At 45.1% G+C, this 14,796-nt stretch overlaps 1 protein-coding gene across 1 annotated transcript in view; it reads left to right on the forward strand.

Annotated features, from left to right (window-relative positions):
• Positions 1–14,796, forward strand: part of LOC144674912 (ras GTPase-activating protein 3-like) — a 68,184-nt gene that overhangs the window by 9,528 nt on the left and 43,860 nt on the right. The window contains exon 2 of the mRNA XM_078536041.1: positions 13,768–13,871. Coding sequence (XP_078392167.1) covers positions 13,768–13,871 — 104 coding nt within the window. The remainder of the gene's footprint in view (positions 1–13,767; positions 13,872–14,796) is intronic.

Below are 14,796 nucleotides of genomic sequence, written 5' to 3' on the forward strand. Positions count from 1 at the left end.
AGGACATTGGTGCAACCGGATCTCGAGTACTGTGGGCAGTTTTGGTCTACTTATTTAAGGAAGGATGTAAATGTGTTGGAGGTGGTTCAGAGGAGGTTTACTAGATTGATACCTGGAATGAGTGAGTCATCTTATGAGGAAAGGTTGGACAGACTGGGCTTGTTTCCACTGATGTTTAGAAGAGTGAGGGATGATTTGATTGAAATGTACAAGATCCTGAACGGCCTTGACAAGGTGGATGTGGAAAGGATATTTCCTTTTGTGGGTGAGTCCAGAACTAAGGACATTGTTTTAAAATTAGAGGCGGCCCTTATAGGACAGAGATAAGGACAATTTTTTTCTCTGAGGGTTGTGCAACTTTGGAACTCTCTGCCTCAGAAGGCGGTGGAGGTGGGGTCATTGAATATTTTTAAGGCAAAGGTAGATAAATTCTTCTAAGGGAATCAAAGGCTATCGGTGAGTAGATGGGAATGTGGAATTTGAAACACAAACAGATCAGCCATGATCTTATTGAATGGCGGAGCAGGCTCGAGGGGCCGAATGGCCTACGTCTGCTCCTATTTCGTATGTTCGTAAGTAATTAAACCTCCTACTGTCCTGTTAGCTAACACTGAAGTATTAGGACAGTTAGACACCATATTCTCATACTTAGAGGTAGGACAATGAAAGGATCTAGTAAGGTTACTTACAGAATTTAAAGGAATCTGTAGGGATAAACCAGGGTGTATAACATTAGCCACACATGATGTGGTTGTAGGAGAATTTCCTCCTATAAAACAACATCCTTATCGCTTAGGACCAGAGAAACAGGCTCAGGTGAAAGCAGAAATTCAACATATGCTGGATAATTACCGAAATGATCTTAGCCAAAGCAGCTGGAGTTCTCCAGTAGTGTTATTGCCGAAATCTGATTGGTCAACCAGATTCTGCATAGATTACAGGAAGGTTAATGCAGTAACAAAAACGGATTTCTACCAATCCCTCGTTTAGAAGATTGTATTGACAGGGTTGGCGGTGCCACATTCCTTACCAAGATAGATTTATTGAAAGGATACTGGCAAGTACCTTTAACGTCGTGAGCTGAAGGAGATTTTGTCATGCCAAATAAGCTACACCAATGCCGAGTAATGCCATTGGTGCTAAAAAATGCTCCAGCCCTTTCCAAAGACTAATGAATCAAATTATAACCAGTGTGGTTTACTTGGACAATGTATTGATTTACAGCAACACTTGGAAAGATCATTTAAAACAATTGGAAGCCCTATTTAAACAATTACAGTTGGCAGATCTTGTAATAAACCTTGCCAAGAGTGAGTTTGCGAAAGCATGAGTAGCTTACCTTAGGCATATTGTAGGGCAAGGACAAGTGCTACCAAGAACAGCAAAAGTACAGGTTTTGGTGGAATTCCCTGCTCCTAAAACTAAAACAAGAAATCATGACATTTAGGGGAATGTGCAGCTTCTATTGTAAGTTTGTGCCAAACTTCAGCACAATAGCAGCTCCACTAACAGATTTATTGAAAAAGAAGACAAATGCGGTATGGTCAAGACAGCTTTTGAGAAGCTAAAGGCAATTCTAACTAATGAGCGGTGTTGGCTGCCCCTAACTTCACTAAACCCTTCAAGGTGGCAATTGCTGCTAGTGACTTGGGGATGGGTGTAGTCTTATTACAAGAAGATAATCTGGGCAAGGAGAAGCCAGTGGGGTACTTTTCTGAGAAAAAAATTAAATCGGCAATAGAAAAGGAAACCCTGGGATTGTTACTGGCTCTTAAACATTTTGTGGTATATGTCCATCATGGCTGTAAACATAAACATAGAAACATAGATAATAGGAGCAGGAGTAGGCCATTCGGCCCTTCGAGCCTGCTCCGCTATTCATTATGATCATGGCTGATCATCCAACTCAATAGCCTGCTCCCACTTTCTCCCCATATCCTTTGATCCCTTTCGCCCCAAGAGCTACATCTAACTCCTTCTTGAAAACATACAATGTTTTGGCCTCAACTACTTTCTGTGGTAGTGAATTCCACAGGCTGACCACTCTCTGGGTGAAGAAATTTCCCCTAATCTCAGTCCTAAATGGTCTACCCCATATCCTCAGACTGTGACTCCTGCTTCTGGACCCCCCCATCATCGGGAACATCCTTCCTGCATCTACCCTGTCTAGTCCTGTTAGAATTTTATAGGTTTCAATGTGGTCCCCCCTCATTCTCCTGAACTCCCGTGAATATAATCCTAACCGACTCAATCTCTCCTCATATGTTAGTCCCGCCCAGGAATCAGTCTGGTAAACCTTCGCTGCGCTCCCTCTATAGCAAGAACATCCTTCCTCAGATAAGGAGACCAAAGCTGCACACAATATTCTAGGTGTGGTCTCATCAAGGCCCTGTGTAATTGCAGCAAGACATCCCTGCTCCTGTACTCGAATCCTATCGCTATGAAGGCCAACATACCATTTGCCTTCTTTACCGCCTGCTGCATCTGCATCCTTACCTTCAGTGACTGATGTGCGAGGACACCCAGGTCTCGTTGCACATTCCCCTTTCTCAATTTATAACCATTCAGATAATAATCTGCCTTCCTGTTTTTGCTACCAAAGTGGATAATCTCACATTTATCCACATTATACCGCATCTGCCATGCATTTGCCCACTCACTCAGCTTGTCCAAATCACACTGAAGCATCTCTGCATCCTCCTCACAGCTCACCCTCCCACCCAGCTCTGTGTCATCTGCAGGTTTAGAGATATTACATTTAGTTCCCTCATCTAAATCATTAATATATATTGTGAGTAGCTGGGGTCCCAGCACCGATCCCTGTAGTACCCCACTAGTCACTGCCTGCCATTTGTAAAAAGACTCGTTTATTCCTACTCTTTGTTTCCTGTCTGTTAACCAGTTTTCAATCTATCTCAATACACTACCCCCAATCCCATGCATGTAAAGGGACACTAATATATGCTTACCATAATCCCTTGGATTTTGTGGAAAGGTTTAAGACTCAGAATGCCAGAGTGTTTGGATGAAGCTTGCTAATACAGCCTTATAACTTAAAGGTTGTCCATATTGCCGGGAAGGATAATGTAATTGCTGATGTGTTAGCAAGGATGAAATTTTGTTGGAATTATCTGGAAATTAAGAAGATCAGAGCAAATTGTATAAATTCTGTGTAAGGAGTGAATGAGAATGAGTGAGCGAGTGTGCTCTGAAATTTTTTATATGTTGTCTATGTTTTCCTGTACGCTTCATAATGAAATGCATTTGGAAATGGTGTTTCATTTCTTAAGGGTGGAGCATGTAAATAATTCATATCTCCAAGAACTACATGCTTTTAAGAAAAATTGTAAGGACATTGAATTATTTGCACACACTCTTGAGTTTTTTTTTTGAAAAAGTTACAAGTTCACTTTGGCCTGTGAGCATGCTGCTTTATCCAAGAAATCACATGACTTTGGCTACGTGATTAGCAAGACATCTTGGGAGATTAGGATTATTTTGTTCACTTGAGTTAAAATTTAAAAAAAAAAACTGCTGTTGCCAGGCTGTGGGCTCCTGCTGATTGGCTGAAAAACACCTTGCCTGGAAGAAGTTCTGACTGACCATGTTTTTTGAATTGATTGTGTGTGTCTTGGGAGAAAACTGTGAAAGAAGATTGCTCCTCTCTCTGTCTCCCTCTCTCTTTCCCTATATTGCCTACAGTCCAGAGTGGCTGTTCACCTTCAGCCAGAACTCATCTCAGAATAACTCTTCATCTCAGTATAACTTGTCTGTATTTGAAATCCTGCAAAGCTGCGCCAAGTGAGAGTTAACAATGACAGCTTTTCACCGAAGATCCTTTGGAAAGAACTTCCAGACAACTACTGTGACCAGCACTCTGTTTTCACATGCAGAAACACCAAATTGACTGTGTCAAGACCTTTTCGAACTTTACCCTTTATCATAAAGTGTTCCCTTTGCCAACCTCTGCGGAGACCTTATTTGTCTTGTCCTGTGTTTTGTGTGCGAGAGTGTGTGTGTTGGGATTTTAAAAGGGGTAAATCCTTACATTCCTGGTTATAAATAGTATGTTAACCAGTTTTGCAACTTATTTTAAAAAATAAGTTTTGTTTCATGATAAATCAATTATTCTGTGTTTCGTGAAAGAAGCCTGGTACAAGTCCCTCTTATTCTGGGTCTAACAGTAGAGAAGGTAAGAAATTGGCTATTCTGGTGAGTGATTTAAACATTTACACTTGATGTGACCTGTGGAGTAGTGGGGCTAGAGGAACTGTGCACTCCTCCCATCCCACTCGTGACAATGTGTAAGCTTGCGAACCTTCTGAATATCTTTACTGAAATGTAATTAAGCCCTTATTAGAGAACTGTGCTATCTGAAAACCTCGTCTGAATTTCATCTTTTTGGAAATTACATTGGCTCAAAAGAGCTTTGAAGATTATAGCCTGGATTCTAGCGGAGTTGTGGTGACTCCACACCTTAACTAAAATAGTGCCGGGACCTCGAAGATAGAGGCGTAAGGGAAGAAGGTGGGGTAGTGGTAATGTCATTGGGCTATTAATCCAGAGGCCCAGGCTAAAAGCAAAATACTGCGGATGCTGGAAATCTGAAACAAAAACAAAAATAGCTGGAAAAACTCAGTAGGTCTGACAGCATCTGCGGAGAGGAACACAGTTAACGTTTCGAGTCCGAATGACACTTCATCAGAACTAAACAAATATAGAAATGTGGTGAAAGATAAACCACATCTCTATATTTCTTTAGTTCTGATGAAGAGTCATACGGACTCGAAACGTTAACTGTGTTCCTCTCCGCAGATGCTGTCAGACCTGCTGAGTTTTTCCAGCTATTTTTGTTTTTGTTAATGCTCTGGGTACATGGCTTCAAATCCCACCTTGGCAGCTGGTGAAATTTAAATTCAATTAACAAAATCTGGAATTGAAAAAAAAACTCTTCTCAGTAATACTGACCATGAAGCTATCATCAATTGTTGTAAAAACCCATCTGGATCACAAATGTCCTTTAGGGAAAGAGATCTGGCCTATTTGTGACTCCAGACCCACACAACATGGTTGGGTCTTAACTGCCTTCTGAAATGGCCTAGTAATCCCCTCAGTTCAAGGGCAATTAGGATGGGCAACAAATGCTGGCCTTTCAAATGATGCCTACATCCCATGGTGGATACTGGGTAGGTTGTCTTGGAGGGTGTTAGGGCCAAGGATGATGGAAGTGGTGGTGGTGGTGGTGGTGGTGGGTTGGGGGGGGTGGGGGGGTGGTGGGGGTCATGTATTGGCATGAGTTTACACTAAGCTGGTATAGGGGTTATAAGGGGCCAAGGGGATGAATGGGGTCATAGGTTGGCATGAAGAGTATGAGGGGTCATGGGGGGTGGGTAGAGGGGCATGGGTTGACATGGAGGGTATGAGGGACCATTGGGATGGGTGGAAGGGCATGGGTTGGCATGAGTTGGCATGGATGAGTGGGTAGGGGTTTGAGGGCTAGTGGGCCTAATATTAAATAAAACAAACTTTTTAACCAGCCCACCTCAGCACTCGGCCGCTCCTGTGACCCCCTCCAAACGGTTTCCCCGAGGCAGGGTCGGCAAGTTGCAAAATGTTCTGGTTTTGTGCACCGACCTCGAGTGAAAGTGCGGGCTATATTCTCATGTTCTATGTGTTCCCTGCCAGAAACACTTAAGGATCTTGATCAGATGTTTAAGGAATAAATAAATTGCTGATAAAATGGGAGGAAATTTAATTAAATAAATGGGTTGGTGGGTCAAGTGGGGGGGGAATCTGCTCCCCAACCCAAACTCTCCTCCATCCTGCTAGCTTCCAGCTATAATGAGGCAGGATGATGGGTGCTCGAACAAACTGTTCCCTGGAGGAAGATTGGAGATTTAACTATGATAGTGAGGCTGTGGGCCTCATTGTTATTCAACTTTACAACTTGAACTCTGGACAGCCAAGTAGCCTGCTGCTGGTCAGCTTTCTTCAACCTCGGGGAACCTTGTAGCTACATCAAGGTGAGGACTTGGAACATCTTCACACCTGTCACCAGGATCTCGAATACCCACCTTAGGAACCCAAGCAACTGGGCACTCCAACCCTAGACTGACCTGACAGGGCCTCCAATGCACCCCTAGTCCTCCGATTCCCTGAGCCTCTGATCTACCCTAGTTCTCCAACCAACCCCCTCTCCCCAATCCTGTGATTAACCCACCCGTGCCCCCCCCCCCCATTAACCCCACCACCCCAGAGATCTTTAGCTTTTCTTCTACCTCTTCAATAGTGCAGCTTGGTACTGACTCCGACAGTGCGACACTTACCCAGTACTGACCCTCTGACAGTGCAGCACTCCCTCAGTGTTGACACTCTGACAGTTTGACACTCCCTCAGTACTGGCCATCCGTCAGTGCGATGTTCTCTCAGTACTGACCGTCTGACAGTGCAGCACTCCCTCAGTACTGATCCTCTGACATTGCGGCAGTCTCTCAACACTGACCCTCTGACAGTGCAGCACTCCCTCAGTACTGACCCTCTGACAGTGCAGCACTCCCTCAGTACTGACCCTCTGACAGTGCGGCACTCTCTCAGTACTGACCCTCTGACAGTGCGGCACTCCCTCAGTACTGACCCTCTGACAGTGCGGCACTCCCTCAGTACTGACCCTCTGACAGTGCGGCACTCCCTCAGTACTGACCCTCTGACAGTGCAGCACTCCCTCAGTACTGACCCTCTGACAGTGCAGCACTCCCTCAGTACTGACCCTCTGACAGTGCAGCACTCCCTCAGTACTGACCCTCTGACAGTGCGGCACTCCCTCAGTACTGACCCTCTGACAGTGCGGGGTTCTCTCAGTACTGACCCTCTGACAGTGCGGGGTTCTCTCAGTACTGCATTTGTGTGTCAACCTTGATTTTGTGCTCTAGTCTTGATGGGACTTAAACCTACAACTTTTTAAGTCAGAGGTGAGAGAGAGTGGTACCCACTGAGCCCCAGCTCCAAGTGTTGCTGGCTGGTTGGGTCCTGGTGTGTGGGACGAGTGACTATTGGTGAGCCAAATTTTGGTCAACACTGGGGATGTCTGTGCCCTCAGCCAAATCTTCAAACGTATGTTTAGAAATAACAAAGACAGAGGGGATCAGATTTCCAGTTTGCAGCCCCGACACAGAGGATCAGCTGATGGGAGTGCATGTTGAGATTTCAGTAAGAGGTCAGTGCACCTTCTTTTTGTGCCACAGGACACTTATCTGGGAAAATGAGTAACCGGGTAATCAGGTGACCTTATGTTCAATGCCCCAACGAGTGTTTCTGACACTCAGAGTCCCCGGTGCTGGGAGGTCATCAGGTTTGTCTGTGAACAGAGAAGATTGTCAGGCAGGAAAGGACCAGCTAGTCCAACAAGGCCACACTTCATGGTGGCTGGAGAATGGCATTCCTACCTGCCTGTCACCAATGTAATCGCCTGGGAAACAACAACAACTTATATTTATATAGCACCCTTAACATAATGAAATGTCTCAAGATGCTCCACAGGAACATTACAAAACAAAGTATGACCCTGAGTATGACATAAGGAGATATTAGATCAGATCAGCAAAGCTTGGTCAAAGAGGTAGGTTTTAAGGAGTGTCTTAAAGGAGGAGAGTGAGTTCGAGAGGCGGGGAAGTTTAGGGAGGGAATTCTAGAACTTGGGGCCCAGGCAGCTGAAAGCTCGGCCGCCAATGGCAGAGCAATTAAAGGCCAGAATTAGAGGGGTGCAGAAAACTCGGAGGGTTGTGGGGCTGAAGGAGATTACAGAGGTAGGGAGGCACAAGGCCATGGAGGGATTTGGAAACGAGGATGAGGATTTTAAAATGAAGATGTAGCTTGGCCAGTCGCGAACGTGGGTCAGCGAGCACACAGGAGATAGGGGATCGGGACCCCCTGCGAGTTAAAGCACGAAAGGCAAAAAAAAACCCAGAAAAAAACCAAGTCAGTAAAGGGGCAAAAGTACGCTGGAAAATTTCTCTAAGGCCCTTGATCAGGGTTCAGGAGATTGCATGGACAAAGTGACCTTTATAAAGGCATTTATCTTTTCTATCATACAATCTCTGCTGCAGTCAGGAATTTGTCAAGCTCCTTCGCGACGGCAGAGGTTGAACAACCACCACACCCGCTGGCAGCACATTCCAGAGGCTCACAACTCTCTGGGAATGGAAGACCCGCCCAATATCCAGCCTGAATCCCAGGATGTCTGACTTTATTCTTTTTTTTTATAGCCATTGGGGATTTGAGGGATCCACCCCATTAAATTAATAGGTATGAAAACCAAAGGCTAGAAATTGAAACTGAGCGACACAAAGAGCTTTGTTGTTGCTCCAACTGATGAAGACAGGAGTCTTCCTGTCACCTGCTGGGCTGGGAAAGTTAGGGCGAGACTCGGAGAGTACCCACCTTTCACATTTCCAGCCAATCTCAACTTGAAATGGAACGCATCGAGCCAAATTCACACATTGCTTACATCAAATAGCTAGGTTCAAATCTTTGCATTTTTAATTTGCTTTATTGCCCCTTTGTTGATCCAACTTCAAATCTTTGCAAGTGAACATTAGAGGCTTTAGTGAGTAAAATGAGGGATTTTGCCTGTCAGTCTTCCTTTTCAGATAATTCAGTGCCAGCATTTGAACAAGAGTCTCCCTTGACAAACGAATAAAGGCACTTTACTTTTTTAGCTTTGCCAACTAAATATACAAAGTTTTTTTTATGTTTGTTTTCTGTTGAGAAGCAAAGTGGAATTGTCTCACATTTGTTCACAGTGCACACAGAGCTGGCTAACTGAACAAGGACCTGCTGAGAGTGTTTTTCATGTGTTACCACTGAGGATTTCTGAGACTTAAACTCCAGTGTGACAGTGACTGGGCGTTTGCCAAGATTCCCAGTGCCCTGGGAGATTCAGCTCGAGCACGACGCTGGACTTTGCAGCCGGGTGGTTTACTCTCCTCCAAGGGTGTCACATTGAGGGGCCCGAGGGGGTTAAATTACGAAGACAGGTTGTGCAGAATAAGTGTGTATTTCCTCAAATATAGACAATTAGGGGGTGATCTAGTCGAGATGTTAAAGATGATTAAAGGATTTGATCGGGTAGATGAGAGAAACTATTTCCTCTGGTTGAGGGGGTGGTGGGGAGTCCAGAACAAGGGGGCAGAACCTTAAAATTCGAGCCAGGCTGATTTAAAAATCACACTTTATAATGTTATGACCCAGCAGTTGGTAAAGCTGAGTTATTTAAAAATCCCAGAGAGAAATTTTAAACAACTGTCATAACCTATATTTTAAGTGGTATGTTTGAGATGTGACTCTAAATTTAGGAATCAGACCACCAGTTTTTGCAAAGTTTCTATATTAAACTAAATGAAACATTTTATTAAGTTACAACACATTAAACACATACACATGGCTACAAATTACTACTATCATAACTTTTAACAAGTTCCCAGACGAATCTCCACTAAGGCAACAGCAGCCCGTAGATTTTTAAGCAGACACCAGGCAAAGCATTTTTACCTTACAAATTCAAAATGAGGTTCCTTTGCAGACACAGTGGTCGGCTTCCAGGCTTTGATCTCACATTGCCCCTGCCCTGCACACATAAAACTGCAGTCTGTTATACCCAGCACATCTCATTGAATGTAAATTCTCATTGTATCACAAGCCCCTTTGAACTCCACCTCTTCCAACAATAAAACCCCTTTCACAGTGCCAATTTTATTAGTAATATAAACATTGCTTGGTCTCTGCTAGCCAGGTGAAGATTTCACCCCACTTCTTGAACACTCTATTCAACAAAATGCAAATGCACCTCTACTTCTCTGTTTACATCTTAAAACTAGTACACATCAAAGCACCCAGACTAGCTGGCTATAATCCAGTTAAGACATACCCACAAAGACTAACCCTCTATTTTGTTAAAAATAATTTCCAATAATATATACATTAATAACTTCATGACAATAATAAGAGTTTGAAAAATTCTGAAGCTGCATTTGGTTGTAGCAGCAAAGGTTTGTTGAATCATTTGCAGCCCTTGAATTCAGGCTGGACCTCGCGATGAATACCAATTAATTGGTGTCATGTGACATCAAATTAATGCCAGATGCTGCAATAGACAAAGCCTCAATTCTAACGTTCGGCCATGGGAGAAATCTTTCCTAAATATGTTCAACTCCTCACACCCTCTCCCACAACATCTAACACTTGAACATTCGTTCTGCGAGTTTGCGTGACCAATCTTAACAGCACTGAGAGAATTTGTGCTTTTGAATTATACTCTTCTGCATGAGGCCTCTCTCTGACACTCTGAAAAGTGGTGGTGTTTATCAGCCTGACTCCCACTTACTGCAAGGTAGATCCCTTCCCTGCACAGTGAGGCTGGAATTTTCCAGCCCCTCAGGCCAGCAGGGTCTTCCGGTCCCGCCGATGTGAATGGAGCTTTCAATGGCTCGTCGGGCCCACCATGGGGGGATCCCCCCCTGCTGAGGGGTGGGGGAGGGGGGCGAGCCGGAGAATTCCGGCCTGACTTTAAGACTATCAGTTCTGTGTTTGATGCACTCCAATAGAATTTGTCAGAATTATTATTTATAATGACAAAATACGCAGAAAATAAAGTTGAAAGTTGTCACTTTTTGACAGCAAATTTTGACCTCTCCCCCACCCCTCCTATAAGATGCTCCTTAAAACGTTCATTGACCAAGCTTTTGCCCCAATATCTCCTTATGTGGATTCGCTGATTGTCAGATCGATGTCAAAACCTGACTGGTTTGTTAGTGTCCTTTAGGCAAGAAAACTTGACGTCCTTGGCCGGTCTGGGGCCACCCGTGATCCAAACTCCTCACAGCAACCTGATTAACCCTCCACTGTCCTCCAAAGTGTCTGAGTAAGCCACTCGCTCGAATTTAAACTACTACCCGGGGCAAGGGAAAAGCCCAGCACCATCCCCCTCAGGGAAACGAAGGATGGGTGACGAATGCTGGTCTTGCCAGCACCATCCACGCCCTGAGAATGAATAAGAATTGGCAGCCGTGAAACAGGGCCTGATATGCTGAGCTGCTCCATCAGGTTCTGTTTCGTATGTTTTATGTCTTCTGGTTCCCATAAGATATAAATGATCGCACTTTAGACTCAAAACGCCAGAGCTTCATCGAGTGTATGTCTTGCCTTTCTCCATGTCGCTGATAGACTGAAATGTTATTACTCTGCAGTGCAACAGTGCTGTGGCATCCCGGGATATATATTCACGTAACAATTAGTCCCTGGCCCTTCACGAATGAGATAACAATTTAACAGTGTGCTCAAATCCAACATACGATTGAGATGTACGTTGGGACCCTGTGGAAGTGCTGATGTGCTGAGCTACGTGGGAATACCAGGGAAGTTTAAAATGTCAGTGGGCAATTCCCCTGCTCCTCGGGACCCTCCGTGAGTAACTCCGGCTCTGGGTTAGACTCAGAGACTTTGGGCAATTCCAATTTATTTACCTGGATAGTTACCCAGGAAATTAGTTCAACAGATTAAAACCTGGTCTAACACCTGGGTATCTCCACAACTGACCCCCCAATCACTCGCACTAATCTCCCAGCTATCCTCCGATTCGACCCGACAACCCCCCAATTACTCTCCCTCCCGATCACCCGGTTACCCCTGACCACCCGACTACCAGCACCCCACCCCCTGACTTCCCGACCACCCTGTCGTACAGCCCCAACTACCCCTCCCCCGACCAACAACTACCCAACCAACCCAACCCGACTACCACCTGACTACCCCCTGACTTGACTTGGCTGCCCAACCAGACCCGACCTGGCTACGCCCCCAACCATCCGACCATACCCCCCCCAACCTCCTGACTACCCTGACCCAACCTGATTACCGCCTCACTCACCCTACCCACCTCACCCCCTGCTCACTTATCCACCTCCCCACGCGCCCCTTACCCACCTCACCCACGTACCCGCACTACCACCCTACCCATTCACAAATATTCAAATTGGACACTTAAACTTATCATACAGCCGCTAGTGCTGTCAAACGGGGCCATGTCCTGTCTTCCCCCTAATTTTCCCCACTTTGATGCAGCTGTCCGAGGAACACTGCTCTCTGCATTTCTGGAAAAGCCGGGCTCGGAAGACCCCGGAAGAAATGGGGAGCAGGAATCTGAAGACGATTGTCTGTCCTCAGGAGATCCGGACCATTGGCTTCCTGATGAGACAGCAAAATCAAGCCTGCCCCCTCGGGCTGAGGCATAAGATCCCACTGCTTTGAAGAAGATCAGGGGAGTTCTTCCCAATTTCCTGGCCAATATTTATCCCTCAACCAAACGCCTAAAATTAACTGGTCGAAAAATACATCTTTGGCTGTAACGCACTTTGGAATATCCTGAGGTCATGAAAGGTGCTATGGAAATGCAAGTCTTTCTGCTGAACGTATTTGAGGGGTGGGTTTTATGGGGTCAAATGACCCTTTCCTCGTCCTTCATTTTCCTTGTTTTTTCAAGACCCCCACCTGGCACAGTCTGGCTGCCTGTCTCTGCCATGGTGTAGTTGGTCGTTTGCATAATTAAGCATCAAATGTGCCAAAACATGCACTGAACAACCTAAAGAGGCACCTGGGATCAATTTAGTTCAAAGGATCGAATGTCGAAGGTTTGTACTTTGAAGTTCTCCGAACTGTGATTTCTACCTTGCAGCTATTCCCAGCTGCTGACCCTTCAAACCATAAGCTTTTCAGTGAGTGAGTGAGAATTTCACAATTGTTTATCATATCATTTGCAGTGTTGCTCATCATTGACACAATTTAATCCAGAGTTCTGTTTTTCTGCGTTATTCTTGGAAATTGCTGAGGAGAGAGACATGTTGCTGAAGCTTTTCATCTGGCACTCATCAGGACAAACACAATAATGCCAAATTTCAAACAATCGCAACTATTTATAGTACAGGAGAAGAGGCTGCTGATTGGTTGGCAAGTTGATCCTGATTGGCTGAGGCATTGCCATGGCGAAAGCAAGTGGGGAAATATAGTTTCCCAAGCTCCCAGGTAATTCAAAAAAAGTGCAAGGCTCGATCATGTTGAACATTGCATTCTCCATGGCGACGCCTCGGCTAATCAGAGCCGACTTGTAAACCAGTCAGCACCCTTTTCTCCTGTAGCATAAATTGTTGTGATTGTTTGAAATTTAACATTCTTGCGTTTGTCCCGATGAGTGCAAGATGAAAAACTGTGGCAACATGTCTTTCATGTCAGCAAGCTTCAAGTTCTGTACTACCAACTGACTGTTTATTTTTCTTTTTATTTGCTCTCCGTGTGGGTGTCACTGGTAAGGCTGGCATTAATGGCCCATCCCCATCGTTGCCCTGAGTTCGATACAATTTGAGTGCCTTGGTTAGGGCAGTTGGTGTGAGGCAGGAGTCGCGTGTAGGCTCAGTCTGGGTAAGGACTTATTGTTGCCTCTTTAAAGGACACTAGTGGGTTTTAATCAGAATCCAGCAACTTCGTAGTCACTTTTACTGACACCAGCTTTTTATATTTTGAAACTGAATTGAAATTCACAGCCTGGTATGGGATTTGTGTTCATCTCCTCAGGACTATTAGTCTAGGATCGTAACCGTGACACCACTGGTAGCCTGTGACCTCTTAGACTGAACACAAGCCAAAGGCTTAGTAACAGATTGACTGTTTTAAAAAAAAAAAGCTGAAAGCAAATAAACTTACAAAGACCATCTCTCATTTCAGCCCGTTTTATGGCGAAGACTTCTATTGTGAAATTCCAAGAACGTTCCGCTACCTAGCATTTTATATTTTTGACAGGGATGTCTTTCGGAGGGATTCGATTATTGGTAAGCTTTTCTGATCAGTTACTTCATTTTCAGATTGATCTTATGTTGCTTGCTATTTTTACAAATACATCATTTTTAAAAATTCATTCATGGGATGTGGGCTTCGCTGGCTGGGCCCAGCATTTATTGCCCATCCCTAATTGCCCCTTGAGAAGGTGGTGGTGAGCTGCCCTTCTTGAACCGTTGCCGTCCATGTGGTGTAGGTACACCCACGGTGCGTGTTAGGGAGGGAGCGCCAGGATTTTGACCCAGCGACAGTGAAGGAACGGCCGATATATTTCCAAGTCGGGGTGGTGAGTGGCTTGGAGGGGAACTTCCAGGTGGCGGTGTTCCCATGTGACTGCTGCCCTTGCCCTTCTAGATGGTAGCGGTCGGGAGTTTGGAAAGTGCTGTCTAAGGAGCCTTGGTGAATTCCTGCAGTGCATCTTGTAGATGGTACACACTGCTGCCACTGTGCGTCGGTGGTGGAGGGAGTGAATGTTTGTGGATGTGGTGCCAATCAAGTGGGCTGCTTTGTCTTGGATGGTGTCAAGCTTCTTGAGTATTGTGGGAGCTGCACTCATCCAGGCAAATGGGGAGTATTCCATCACTCTCCTGACTTGTGCCTTGTAGATTGTGACAGGATTTGGGGAGTTAAGAGGTGAGTTACTCGCCACAGGATTCCCAGCCTCTGACCTTCTCTTGTAGCCACAGTATTTATATGGCTGGTCCAGTTCAGTTTCTGGTCAATGGTAACCCCCAGGATGTTGATAGTGGGGGATTCAGCAATGGTAATGCTATTGAGTGTCAAGGGGCGATGGCTATATTCTCTCCTGTTGGAGATGGTCATTGCCTGGCACTTGTGTAGCATGAATGTTACTTGCCACTTGTCAACCCAAGTCTGGATATTGTCCAGGTCTTGCTGTATTTGGACATGGAATGCTTC

The sequence above is a fragment of the Cetorhinus maximus genome, unplaced genomic scaffold (assembly GCF_964194155.1).
Source record: "Cetorhinus maximus unplaced genomic scaffold, sCetMax3.hap1.1 HAP1_SCAFFOLD_862, whole genome shotgun sequence".
NCBI classification, from domain to species: domain Eukaryota; kingdom Metazoa; phylum Chordata; class Chondrichthyes; order Lamniformes; family Cetorhinidae; genus Cetorhinus; species Cetorhinus maximus.